The following is a 14084-nucleotide window of genomic DNA, read 5'->3' as shown; positions in this document are numbered from 1 at the left end:
TGGCAAGCCCAGTGGAGGTGAGGTAGAACACGATGATTGCCTCTAGGAGAATAGAGAGGAAGGTCCACTGGAGGTGATGGCAGCAGAATACTTCATGCTGTACAGGGACAACTGAAAGGACAGAAACGAGATTAACAAATTCTAGTTTGTCCTTTCAAAACTATAGGATTTCTGTCAAATTTTAATGAACATCAGACTAATCTTTCATTACTATCATCTATCATCATTGTTGATCTTAACCAAGTGGAATGTAGTTAGTGCTGAGTTGAAGCTACTCATTTCATGTTCAATTATTTGTTCTGTGAGCAGTGTTCTTCTGATCAACAATTTCTTCTTCCTTGCTCCTTTATTGACTTGGTTAACAGTATTCATTTGTATTGTTTGGAAGTTGCATCTGAAAGGGTAATGTCATAGCATCTACAAAAAGGAACCATATATGTTCACATTATATTAAATTAAACTGGATGGCAGCATCAGCAAATCAAGTTGAATAGAGTGAGAATAAAAAAGGTAGATTAAAGTGGAAAATGGCACCAGATATAGAGGGAAACAGTTTCCAAAAGAACTGGGAGAGACTAATATGTAGCAAGATTTCCTCCCCCCCCCCCCATTAATTTATCATAATAAGGAGCCTCGGTGGCGCAGTGATTAGAGTGCAGTACTGCAAGCTACTCCTACTGCAATTTGGCAAATCGAATCCCACCAGGCTCAAGGTTGACTCAGCCTTCCATCCTTCTGAGGTGGGTGAAATGAGGACCCAGATTGTTGGGGCCAATATGCTGACTCTGTAAACCACTTTGAGAGGGCTGTAAAGCACTGTAAGTCTAAGTGCTATTGCTATAATGACTCCAGGTCCTACTTTAAGATAGTCACATATAATTTTATCCTTCATTTGAGCACTGCTCTGTTTTCTTGCTTTGTTCCAGACTGTAGAAATAAAAAATAGGCAAAGAGAACTGTTTTTATTGGTGAAAAATAACAATAATGCACTGATAAATGAATAGCAGAAGAGTATTTAGATTTAATTTAATTATTTTCAAGGTTTCTCATATTATCATTTTGCTAATATAATAAACAAATTGTGGCAGGATTATGATTAAGATAGGGTGCTCCAATGTAGTGTCATAATCATATATTTTTACATTATAACTTGTTCATAGCTGATGAAGTAAAATAAATAAATAAATAAAGGCTTCAAGGAGTGTGTGTGTGTGTGTGTGTGTGTGTGTATGAGAGAGAGAGATATCATCCTGTGATTCATGAAGAAATGTAGGAAAGAGTTGTATTAATGTTTTGGGTGATGTATTTATTTATTAGTTTATATCATTTTTCAGAGAGCAGAAAGACAAGCACGAGTGATGGATTCAGCACAATATGCAGAATTCAGTGAAAGCCGTCAGTTGAGCTTTTGTAAGTATTGTGTAAAAATTTACTCTCAGAAGTAGTATTTTGCTTGTTGGTAGTGGTTAAAAAGCAAATACATTTAGTGCCAAGACAAGGGGGAAAAATGCCATTTGCGCCTAACTTGCAATCATGGCACTGTCTCTCATTTGTTTGTTTTTCCCCAGAGGCTTTTAATTTTCCTGGTAAGCCAACTAAATGCACATCATCTAAACATAACGCTGTTAAAGAGAACATGAAAGTACATTCAAGTTCAGTGAGTCTCATTATGGATGAATTTGGGAGTCCCTTCATAAGATTTCTTCTTGTATTAATCTCTTGTACATGTTCATTGCTTAAAAAAGAGCAGAATGTGATGGCAAGTTAATGACATCAATAGTAGTAAAGAAAAATATAACTGATGTTGGGATTAATTTTAAATCTTATCCAGTTATTAATTAATTTACCTGATAAAATTACCCTATGTTCCCCTACATTTCCAAATATCATAACTTTAATTATCTGTTACTTTATTAAGGGTCTTTGTCATAAAACAATAATAAAAATAACTACAAGTAATGTTAAGAGCTTAGAGGTCAAAGAGAGAAAAAGAGCACACTGAAGGAGTCATAAAAAAAAAAAAAACTCAACAAAATAGCACAGTGTGTTCCAGTGATAAATGAAAGCACAAAAGCACAAAATCTTTAAATGAAAGGCACTTATCTAGTTTTCCATAACAAGCTTTTGATTTGGAGAAATGACTGGTTCACTTGAGGATCACAATGTGAAGAATAAATGACACATCCACAATTGTGTCTTTTATAAATGTCAAATAGCAGAGAAGTTTGGTCTGTAAGTAGTGTTTTTGCTGTTACATTGCTTTTTTCTGAGTTCATTTTAAGCATCTGTAAATAGTTAAGTGAAAACTCTTCATCTTAAAATGTGATAACCTCATATTTTGCACCTTTTAATTATAATCAAGGGTACACCTTGATTATATATTTCTTTCAGACAATAGTATTGAAAATGTGAACTTGGAAAAACACTTATATAAATACATATTGTTTTCTGTGATACTGTAGTTACTTAGTAGAATTCATTTATACACACAGAAATGAAAACCTAGTATAAAAATAATAGCTGTTTTTGAAATATCCAATTCAAAGCTGCTTACTTGAGAAATATTGCATAGACTTGGTTAAAAAATGAAATGTCTTTTGAGATAAATCAAAATATTGTCAGATATTGATATAAACCACATTCAGAAATTCAGATATTCACTTCTTCTCCCTCTGCCCCAAAGTCGACTTGTAATCAGGAGGTTCACAGGAGCCTCACATCATCTGCTCTCTGAATTGAAAACTATCTAAATGCAGGATCTTATCAGTATGCTTTGTAAATGGTGTTTCCATTTCTATTTTCAACATGCCAGAATAACCTTTTTTAAAAAAAGAAAAGAAAAGAAAAGAAACATATTTAAAATATATTTTAAAGCATAGGGAAGCGTTCATTTCTTTTAATATCTATTATATCCATTTATCAAAAAGGACAGTTATTGTTTATTTAGCATAAACAATGGTACATTACCCAGGAGACTACAGTGTTAACACAGTAGTTGCTTAGCTGCCTAAGACTGTTAGCTTCTTTGCTAGCAACAAAGATCAGATTATTTAATTCCATTGCCATACCGACTGCAATCTATGCCAGCGAGCTCTGGAAATCTACAACAAAAATTATTCATAAGATCAATGTATTCCAACAATATTATCTCAGGATGATTCTTCGTAGCTTGTATCGGGACCATGTCACAAAACAAGGAAATTCTACAAAGAAGTAATTCCTGAAGATTCTCTGAGATAGTGACAGAATGAAGAATGCTCCTTGCCTGACATGTGATCTGCATGAGTGAGCAATGTCCAGCAAAAAAACACAATCAATTGGATACCACCAGGTGGTTGGAGAAAAAGAGGAAGGCCAAAGAAAATGTGGTGCTAAGCATTTCAGGAAGATCTGAAAAACATCAACCTTAAATGGAAGGATGCAGAGATTGTAGCTGCAGACTGAAAATTGTGGAGTATGCTTTTAGCCCAGTGTGCTTAGGATAGGACATGATGGTGGTGGTGATGATGATGATGATTGGCTCTCTCGCTGAAAAGTTTGTTCAAGTCCTGCCTTAATCCCTGAAAGTCAGCTGGGTGAACTTAAGCCAGTCACTCTCAGCCCAACCCACCTCATAGGGTGGTTGTGGGGAAAATAGGAGGAAGATGTGTTAGATATATTTGCTGCCGTAACGTTATTTGACTGAATGACTCACTCACTCACTCACTCACTCACTCACTCATTTGTCAGTGAACTTAGTATCCCTGAATGTTGGATTCCATCACTTACATCAGAGGTTACAAGGTCTTACTCTTCATAAGAAACAGTAGGAATCAGAAGATACAGGCTTAATATTTTATTTTTTTTCCAATACAGCCAAAAAAGCCTCCAAATTTCGAGACTGGTTGGACTGTAGTAGCATGGAAATAAAACCAAATGCAAGTGCTATGGAAATGCTGGCTTATTTAGCATATGAGACAGTAGCACAGGTAAGGAGAAAATATTATTATTTCTCATGATTTTAGGGGAAGATGCCATTTAGTTACATTTGAATTTGAGGGCAATCATAGACAGAAGCCATAATGAACTCAATCAGTCTAGCAAGATCTCCCCTACACTTTTGTTCCCCACCTCTCCTTAGCCTCCAAATGCCACTTCCTTAAATTCAAGGCTGGAATATCCAACCACCTTGCCCATTTCTCCTCCTGTTTTTCAAATACCTTACTTCCACTAATTGGCTTGTTTTTCTCCTGTTCATCCAACCTTGAAATAGTTCTGCTGAAAACATGCTTGCTTCAGGTCCATGTGTGGTTTAATCTACATAATGGACTATCTAAAACATGCTGGATGGTGGGTGCACAGAACATTTTGCATGTCTATATTGCAAATTAATATGGAAAGATACTATCCTTATAGAAAGGAAAATAACACATGCCCCTAATACTTTCCAGGACTAAATTTGTATCAAAACATTAAAAACTCCCCCCCCCCCTTTTCAGTGCATCCTGTGCTTATTAGTAACCAATCAAGTTAAGATTTTCATCTGTTCATTTTTAAATTGTCATTTTTTCTTTAGCTGGTGGACTTGGCCCTTTTGGTCAAGCAAGACATGATACCGAAAGCTGGTGACCCTTTTAGTCATGCAATATCTGCTACTTTTATTCAGCAGCATCATGCTGAGGTAAATATGACCTTAAAGTTGGTAACTTACAGAATATGGTATATAATTTATAGATTTGCTTTATGTTTCATTACAAGGACTTAAATGTCAATAGGAATTTTTATGGAAGCTCTAAAGGAGGGGTGTCAGGCTCACATTTTTTTCCCCTTCGCTAAACCGGGTGTGGGCATGGCCAGCGCGTGATGCATCCAGCCCATGGGCCGTGAGTTTGATACTTCTACTCTAAGTCTAAATCACTTTTCCTGAAAAGGCTCCCACCACATCTTTCTGCATATATATGAACCTATAAAGAGGAATTAATGGATGATGTTACCTAGTCAGGGAATGAAATGTCTGCAAAGAAACAACCAAGTTCAGAGACACCAAGGACTCCACAGTTCAACCCTCAATTGCAGATATTCTCTTTTATTGGAACTAACTGTATATGCTAAACATTTGCTCAATAGCTACTTTGCAGAAGTGAGCATGTTTTATTCCTCCTGGGCCCACCATAGGACATACACATATGAAGTATCAGGGCTATGTGTGGCTAATGCCTACTGTAAAGAGAAGTAGAAATAGCCTTGAGGAGTAGAAGGAAGAAAACTGCAGCCATGTAACCTGAGAAGCCATCTTAGACATGACCTCTAGTTCTCAAATAGATAAAAGTCAGGGGTGGGATTCTACCGGTTCTGTCCACTTCTGTAGAACCAGTAGTTCTGAAGAGCAGCAGATAGAGAGCATACATAGAACCGGTTCTATGTCTGCTACTGTTTTGGCCCACCCACCCGCCCGGGCTCTTACCTGACCTTTATTTCCTGCTTTTTCAACCGCAGCTGCTTTGTGTGACACAGCTGCAGTTGAAAAAGCAGGAAAAGGCTTTTCCAACCGCTGCGCACTTCCACGCAGCGCTGCTCACCTGTCAGGGCAGCTCAGCAGGTCGCAAATTGCACTCGCGCGACTCGCGCATGTATGCGCAACGCAGAGAAACAAAACCGGTAGTTATACCGATCGGATCCCATCCCTGGATAAAGTGTGTGTGTGTGTATGGGGGGGGGAGCACATTCAGTTTAGCAAGCTTCCGTTACTATAACTTTATAATAAAACTTGTATTAGCATTTACAACTTTAATTTCAGAATTGATATACTTCAAAAGATTGATACTTATTTTATTGCAAACAAATCTTTTGGCCTTCCTTGCAATAGATTGAGAAGAAAAATCAAACTATACCCTTTCTTTTAAAACTATTACTCTTAAATGGGAAATATGTAATTAGATTTACAGTCAAAGACTGGTGAAAATGCAATAATTGAGATCCTAACCAAGGACCTAAGGATTATTAAGGCAATTTTTTCTAGATATAGATAGTTCCAAAGCAGGGTTTTTTAAAAAACTAAAATTATGATTCATTACATAGTGAACCAGATGTTCATACTGCATTTGTCCACTTATTGAGTCCCTCCCAAAGACCTGGAATAGGCAGATGCTGATGTTTTGTGATATTAAAGGTATCATTGCAGGATGTAAGCTGTTCCAAATATTATTATAATATTATAAAAATAGTGAAATTATTATTATTTACTATGATACAGTAACCTCCTAGAGTCCATCTATGCCTACATCTACTTATTTTATCTTAGAAATGGAAGACCTGGTGGCAGGAACAGTGACCATTTCTGAAAGTATATTTGAGATACTATTGTATATACTGAGTACTATTAGACTTCCACCAGAAAGATTTGGATTAAAATTGTATGTTATAGGATGTATATTATAATATGTTTAGATTCATCAGTGAAGCTTAATCAAGTATAATCTCTATCAAGAACAGAAACTATCTATATTGGATCCTTCTGGATTTTGGAGGTGGGGAGGGTTGGGAAGGAACAGGCTCCAGAAAGAAATGTTGCAATTCTTGGAATGTCCCAGTTTCTGACCATGTTCATCTTCTGCCATTAAAACATGGAACTGAGTGGTATATGTACACAGAGAACAATAGGCGAAGGAATAATTTTGTCTTTTTCAGATGCATATTTTAGGGCAGACAGCAAATATGAAAAGCAACCCAGACTCACCTGATAATACTCCCCCACCAACACCCACCCTGCCATCGATGGGCCCACAGTACCTTGGGAAAATTCAGCCTGGGACTATGGGGAATGGCAGCACTGGACAAGATTCCTCCAAAGTCAAACAGCGAAAGAAGAAAAAAGTAAGTTAAAACTAATGAGATAATCAAATATTTCAGCTCCTCCAAATGTGTATCCTGTCCTCCAGAAAAGCTTATCTGTACAATGTAAAGGTCTTTCAGTATGCTTAAGTGTCAGGTGACATCTAATAAACACAGTATTGAAGAGGTTTGCAGCCCATCTAGTCAGGCACTCCGTAAGATGCTTGAAAGTAACTGTTAAGGATCTGTTTGAATCATAGACCTAAAGGAAAGATCCTTCTGATGGTGACCTGCTTATCAGGTACTCTTTGCCTGCAATTTCTATCTCCTTTAAAGAGTTGCTGACAGGTATAGCTAGCACATCAGTTCCCCTCTGAAGCATAATTCTCCTTTGGATCCAGGTTTCTGTTTCACATTCCTGTCTCATTGAAGTATTTTTATCTTGAGTCTTTGTGTGTGATTGTTTTGAGATATAAGTTGCCTTGGGAATCTAGTTGGAATAGAAAGGTAGAATATGAATCAAATAAAGAAAAACTATCAAATTAAGGCATAGATAGAGTAGGATTATGTGAGGGTCACAGTGGAAAGTATAATATGTATAATTCTTCGTTTCCTCCTTACGTCTTTTAAAGTTTGTCTTCTTTCTGTTGCTAACCGTTTGTAAGCTACCCAAAGCTGTTGGCATTTGATTAAGAATCAATCAATCAATTAATCTCCAGCACGTTTCATTTTTGTGCTGCTAAATGGAAATTTGAATGGAAAGCATATGGAAATCTAAGTTGCTTTGGAAGTTATGATTTGTTTATGAGATCTGACAGCCATTTTAGGTGATCTTGTGACTGTGCTTCAACAAGATCCATTTCCTTATTGTATATTATTATTTTGGAATAATTTTCCCATGAAGATTCATTTTGGATAGAATTTTTTTTTTCAAATTCATTAAAAAAAACTTCTAGTCATTCAAATGTGAACTACTCTAAATTGAGATTTAAAATAGTAACAAAATAATAATGAAGTGATAAATAAAATAAATGATATTAAAAAATGAAATAAGTTTTGGATTGTTAGAAATTATTTGTCAAAATTTCAAGCATGAGAAAAATGTTGCTTGAAAATGAAATATAGGTGGTCCTTAAGCCCAAAATTTATGTTGCTAAGTGGGACAGTTAAGTGAATTTTGCCCCATTGTACAACTTTTCTTGCAACAATTGTTAAGTAAATCACTGCCATTGTTAAGTTACTAATACAATTGTTAAGTGAATCTGTCTTCCCATTTGACTTTGGTTGTCGGAAGGTCACAAAAGATGAACACATGACCGCAACCATCATAAATAAGAGTTAGTTTCCAAGTGTCTGAATTTTGATCACTTAACCTGGTGGATTCTCTAATGGTCGTAAATGTGAAAAATGGTCATAAGTCACTTTTTCCATTGCTGTTGTAACTTTGAAACTGTTGTAAATCGAGGATTACCTGAACTATGTAAATGCCAGAATCATAGATAAGTAGTCAGTGTCTGATAATAAATATGGCTCAACAAAGCCTCTTCTGGAAAATGTTAGTAGTCTTTAAGCAGAATAAATGTATGTTAGCTTGGCACCATAGGTATATAATGTGGTATTATAGATGCAAACATAAACACACACATATACTGTATATATATATATATACATATATATATATATATATATATATATATATATATATGTATATACACACACATGCACTTCCTTTTTTGTGGGGGCACTATGGCATTTGCAAGCCCAAATTGAGATCTCATTTAAGATCTCATTTAGCTAGGAATCACTATCACTATCAGAAAAGATAGATTTTCCCATCACACTTTGGGCACTTCAGCAATCATTGAAAGTATTACAAATCCACTTTAGAGACTGAAAAACATAATATTAATAAAGTGGCAACTCTAAGCACTGGTATCACTTGACTTACTAAAAAAGCTTCACAACTACAATTTTGACAAAATTGCATGTAGGGGAAATAAAAGACTACCCTTTAGGAAAATCAGAAGAAGTTTGGTAGAGTTAATCATACCAAACAAGTGAATGCTTTCACTTTCTTGACCTAAAGAAAAACCCCAGCTTTTAGTAATATCAGAAGTGGTGATCCCATTCTAAGCCCCAATTGATGCACAAAGGTTTCTCTTAAATTCTCTGTTTTCTATGGACTTATGGTTTTAATGTTGCTTGCTTCCAAAGTAGCCCTCCCCCCCCCCACCCAAGAAAAATGCCTTCTGGAAAGCCCCCTTCTTCCTGTTCTTTATCTTCTAGGATAATTTTCCTTTTTGCTCTGTATATGGAAGTTTATTTTATTTTAATATGAACTGTGTGACAAGGAATGTCTCTTCCAAAAAAATAAACAAATTCTACAAAGGTCAGTTTTCTTAATTAATTGACAGTGTGTGCTTGTTATGTGTTTTCAACTTAATAACAATGAATGTGCTTTGTTGTTGTTGCTGTTGTTGTTGCAGAGTACTGCAGCTTGTGGTGCAGAAGCCCAGAGTGATGCCATCCAGCCTGCCCACATCAGAGAGGCCATTCGACGCTATGGCCACAAGATTGGACCCCTTTCCCCTTACACAGTATGTAATAACAAAGATTTAAGAAGCTATATTTATAATCTTAGAGAAGTTTGATTTTTCAAGTGGTCAAATGAAGAAGACTTGGAATTGTTGAGTGCAATTTGTGGCAACTCTAGTTTTCTTTAAAAATGGAATAATTCTTTGGGGGACTGAAACAATATTTTCCTTTCATTTAGGGCAAAGGAAGATAATTTTTGTTTTAATATTTTTAATGATGAATAATTTTTGTTTTGAGTACTCCTAGTGTCAACGAAGTTTAAATATTCTAAAATTAGTGGATTGATCAATCTTCTAACAAAGATTAATTCCTATTTAAGAAAGAAATGTTTGCCTCTAGGTTGGGCTGGTAGCTGATCCAAAGGTATCCTGTGAATTCCCATTAATGGGAGTAAATGGGTATCTCTATTAGTCCAACACCATGGCCACTATACTTCACTAGCTCTCAGATGTGTTGAGTAGATATGTTTTACTGACAGTAATGTGAATCACACTTTTTAAAATACTCTATGCAGCCCTATTGATAGGGACGCGGTGGCTCAGTGGCTAAGACGCTGAGCTTTCGATTAGAAAGATGTATCAGAACTTTTTTCCCCTTCGCTAAACCGGGTGTGGAGGTGGCCAGTGCGTGATGCATCCGGCCCATAGGCCGGGAGTTTAACAGCCCTGGATTAAGTTGCACCTCTTCTCAGACCTCACTTGGATTGATGTATGAGGAGTATTCTGGGGAAAAGTCACACAGCAGACAATATGCTTCAAGATAGAAGTTGACTCTAGGACAATTTCCACTGATTTAGTGTATGGAGAAAATTAATCATGGAATAATGTGCAATATATAAATTTAACAGTTTGATACCACATATCAACTTATAAATTCTAAACTTTAAGTTTTAATTCCACACCAATATATGTATAATCTTAGTCACTTTAGAGTGCAGTTATTGGGGAATGGGAAAAATTAAGGAAAATATTATAATGCTTGTGATGTCCCTGTTCTTGTTTCTGGGTTGGTATTTTCTATGGATGATCTTATGGCATAGATGTGCTTCAAGGGGTCTAGATTCTTCCCCATTATCTCTGCATTCAGAGATATTTGTTTAAAATATAATCAGAGTGTTAACAATATGAAATTTACCCAAAATGATTTTTGCATTTGAACTCTTAGCTTGAACCAGATTAGTGTCTCCACTGCCTCTACGTGAGTTTGCTATTTGTGTTTCATGTCTGAATTAGGGCTTTGCCAATTAACAATTTGTTGTCTATAATGCAGATGGAAAATGGATGCAGAAGAATTAGTTTTTAAATTTTACTGTGTGTGCCAATCAAGGAAGCTAATATAGCAAAATTAAATCATTAAAAGTAATACAATTAACATCATTTCAGTGCATACATAATTACAGATTATGTTTCTATGTTTCTTCCCTTTGCTGAGACTCTACAGCAGTGGTGTCAAGCTCACGGGCCGGATATGTTATGTGCTGGCCACGCCCACTCCCAGTTAGGGAAAGGGGGAAAAGGTGTAATACATCATGTGACAGCAACATGATGCTGTCAGTTTGACATCCCTGCTCTATAGTGTATCTTCATTCAAAGCAGGGGTCGCCAACCTTTTGGACCTCAGGGACCACCAACTCATAATTTTAAATCCCGCAGACCAGAGACCCTGGGAAAATCCCAAAAAAAGTCTGAAGGAAATTTCCCCACTCCATTTTCCTACTGATCAATCATTCTTTATTTGGGATTGCAGGATACCATCTCCAGCTCCATTCTCAGGGGGAGACTGAGAGAGACTTTTGGCTTCATGCAAGGAAAGCAGCAGAAGTCTTTCTTTCTCTCCCCCAAACTCCGCCAGAAATGAGTCTTTGTGAGACTTGTCATGCCGGCACAGCCTCTTGGAGCAGGATGCCTTGCAGGGTCCCAAAGACTCATTTCTGGCAGAGTTTGGGGGAGAGAAGGAAAGACTTTTGCTGCTTTCCTTGCATGCAGCCAAAAGCAGAAAAAGAAAGAAGCAGAAAGAAGCACCCCGGTGCCCAGGCCAGGCATGTGGGGCAAGTGGGACAAGTTCCCCCTCCACCCTTTTCCCCCTCCCCTCACTACCTCATGTTGTTCACAATGCAAGTGACTCAAACCTTGTGCTCCCGTGGGCCATGTGGGCGGTGAAGCCTTGTGTTCCTGCGCAGCCTGGATTAATTGCTTTGAGGGTGACATTTCTCTGCAGACCACCAAAATTTCCTCACAGATCACCAGTGGTCGGATCACCAGTTGGCGACCACTGATTTAAAGTATATGACTATGTCATTGGTAGATACAGTTCTTTCTTCCATACATGCTGCTAATTTAAGATTAATCCACCTGTGCTGACAACATAAATAGTCAAAATATAATGTTGCTTTATGCTGAAATATTAAAATTTGGAAACATGAATTTCTTTGAGGTTATGAAACTGTTATTGCATTAAGCCAACAGGTGTCTTTAACAAAATAAATAAATTGGCATTCTCAACTGGAAATAATTTGAAGCTATATGAGGAAAATTATTTTAAAAGAAATATGTAGGCTTCTCCATTTGCCAAATATTTTCTTTATTGACGATTTGCCCTAGTTTGAATTTCATATCTGTCCAATTCAAGAGGTAAAACAAAGTAGGAAAACTAAAGACTGCTGTGCATAATAAACCTCACTATGTTGTTCCTGTGATAACTATTTTTGAGCAGAACTAATCATGCTCATGGTTTGCATCAGATTATTTCTTCAATGGGGCTTTAAATAAAGTTGAGAAATAGCTTGTTGTAGGTGGTATATCAGGACACACAAAGACTTTGCCATGTACAGATGGCCACCATGGAAAGCAATTTAAAGGACATCACCATCGTCTTGTCTATATAATTTCACAATAAAAAAGAGTAGCCAGGTTTTTCAAAAATAACAATCCCCAAATATTGTTGATTCTTATGAATTCAATATTCTATCTTTCCAAGAATTCACTTCCATTATTATTTGAAACAAAATATTGCAGAAAAAGCTGTTTTTCTGCCAACATGGGTGTGTTACAGATGTAGCCAGTTTTGATTTGGTGCTGAAACCAATTGTTTGAAAATGGTATTTAAATTGGGTAAATAGAAAAAAACAAACAGAGAATTGGCTTTTCAAAAAGGCCAAAGTATATATGTGGGCATTTGTTCATTGGCTAGAGTCTGGAGAATATATAGTGTCACCAACAGCATTTCTAATTTGCTCAATATCAAATATCACTTAGTTAGTGGGAGACATAATATCTGTATACCAGTTATAATTTCCTATAAATGATATTTTTAGGTTTCTCAAAGGCTGTACCTACAGAGAAGGAAAATAATTAGGCAAATGATTAGATTATATATCATGTTGTTTAGCTTACCGAAGGCCATTGTTTGGAGGTTTCTACATATTCATGCATATTTTAAAATTATATATAGCAGAGTTGAGCTGAATTGTAACTGAGATGCTTTTTTTAGCACAGATTTGATAATGTAACATTTCATTATGTACATTGCACTGCAGTAATACCATATATTAAGAGAACCAAGTTTGGGCTTTATTGATCTCATTTCATTTTGTATAATTATACTGTTTAGGACTTAATATGTAATATTGCTTGTGTAATCATTATTATTGCTAATAACAATTGGTTGGTGATTTTGATATCATAAACTGTAAAACTTTTCAGTTACAACTGTTGTATGTTATTTGAGTTCAGTATACCTACTCCTAATACAGGAGTAGTTGATCTAGTCTCACATCATACAAATGCCAACTAGATGCATTTAAAAAACTCAAAAAAGCGCTAAAATCTATTGATAGTACTTGATATAAAATCAGAATTGTCACAGAATGTTTTAAAACTGTTTCATCTATTTGTATCTAAATGTCTGGATATGGGTAACTACTTTGAATATTGTTAATATGTAGTATTCTCTTTAAAATATTATGCTTTCTTAAGACATTGTAATCAAGTTATATACCATAATTTTTGGACTATAAGACACACTTCCCCTCCCCCCAAAGTGGGTGGAAATGTGTGTGCATTTTATAGAGCAAATATTGCACTGGGGGGGGTAGGGGGTAGGTCCGTTGCCAATCAGCTGCCGCTTCCTATTTGCCAGCAAACGGGCTGTGGCGGATGAGCTGCAACAATCCCCGCTGCCTGGAACAGTTGATATTCCAGGAGGCAAATCCAATCACCAATCAGCTGCTCGGCAGTGAAGGCTCCAGTGTTCCCCGGCGGCGGCGGCAGCTCAGCTAAGCTGACCAACTGGTAGTGGGCATAACGGAGCGGAGCCCTGACAAGCTATGTGCTGGGGCTGCGATAATGTGCTGAAGCTGACTGGGCTGTTTGCTGTTTGCTGCAAAGATGCTACCCAGATGAATACCAGATGGATGCCAGGAGGCAGAGGCAGATTTTTTTTCTTGTTTTCCTCCTTATAGCCCGGAGCGTCTTATAGTCTGAAAAATATGGTAAATAAATATAGAACAAAGTATATAAATGAATAAGAATGTAATTAGTGCAAAACCATTGACAGAAATGTCTTGATACCTTTCTTGATGTATTCCAAAGGTTGCTATTTAAATTTAGAAATTTAGATTTAGAAATTAAATATTTCCACTTTAACTTTGAAAAAGAAATCTGACTGCCTCAGGAATATTG

The 14084-nt window shown here is 36.5% G+C and overlaps 1 protein-coding gene across 16 annotated transcripts in view; it reads left to right on the top strand.

Annotated features, from left to right (window-relative positions):
- The window catches only part of SUPT3H (SPT3 homolog, SAGA and STAGA complex component), a 257371-nt gene that overhangs the window by 203709 nt on the left and 39578 nt on the right, over positions 1-14084 (top strand). For all 16 annotated transcript variants that reach the window (XM_026683726.2, XM_026683727.2, XM_087949190.1 and 13 more), the window contains 5 exons: positions 1335-1410; positions 3856-3968; positions 4556-4660; positions 6667-6852; positions 9297-9407. In XM_026683726.2, coding sequence (XP_026539511.1) covers positions 1335-1410; positions 3856-3968; positions 4556-4660; positions 6667-6852; positions 9297-9407 — 591 coding nt within the window. The remainder of the gene's footprint in view (positions 1-1334; positions 1411-3855; positions 3969-4555; positions 4661-6666; positions 6853-9296; positions 9408-14084) is intronic.

This window comes from Notechis scutatus, chromosome 1 (genome assembly GCF_049901735.1).
Source record: "Notechis scutatus isolate UNSWTSFEM ecotype Mainland chromosome 1, rNotScu1.2, whole genome shotgun sequence".
Classification (NCBI taxonomy): Eukaryota; Metazoa; Chordata; class Lepidosauria; order Squamata; family Elapidae; genus Notechis; species Notechis scutatus.
This window is presented reverse-complemented; position numbering and strand designations above follow the sequence as displayed.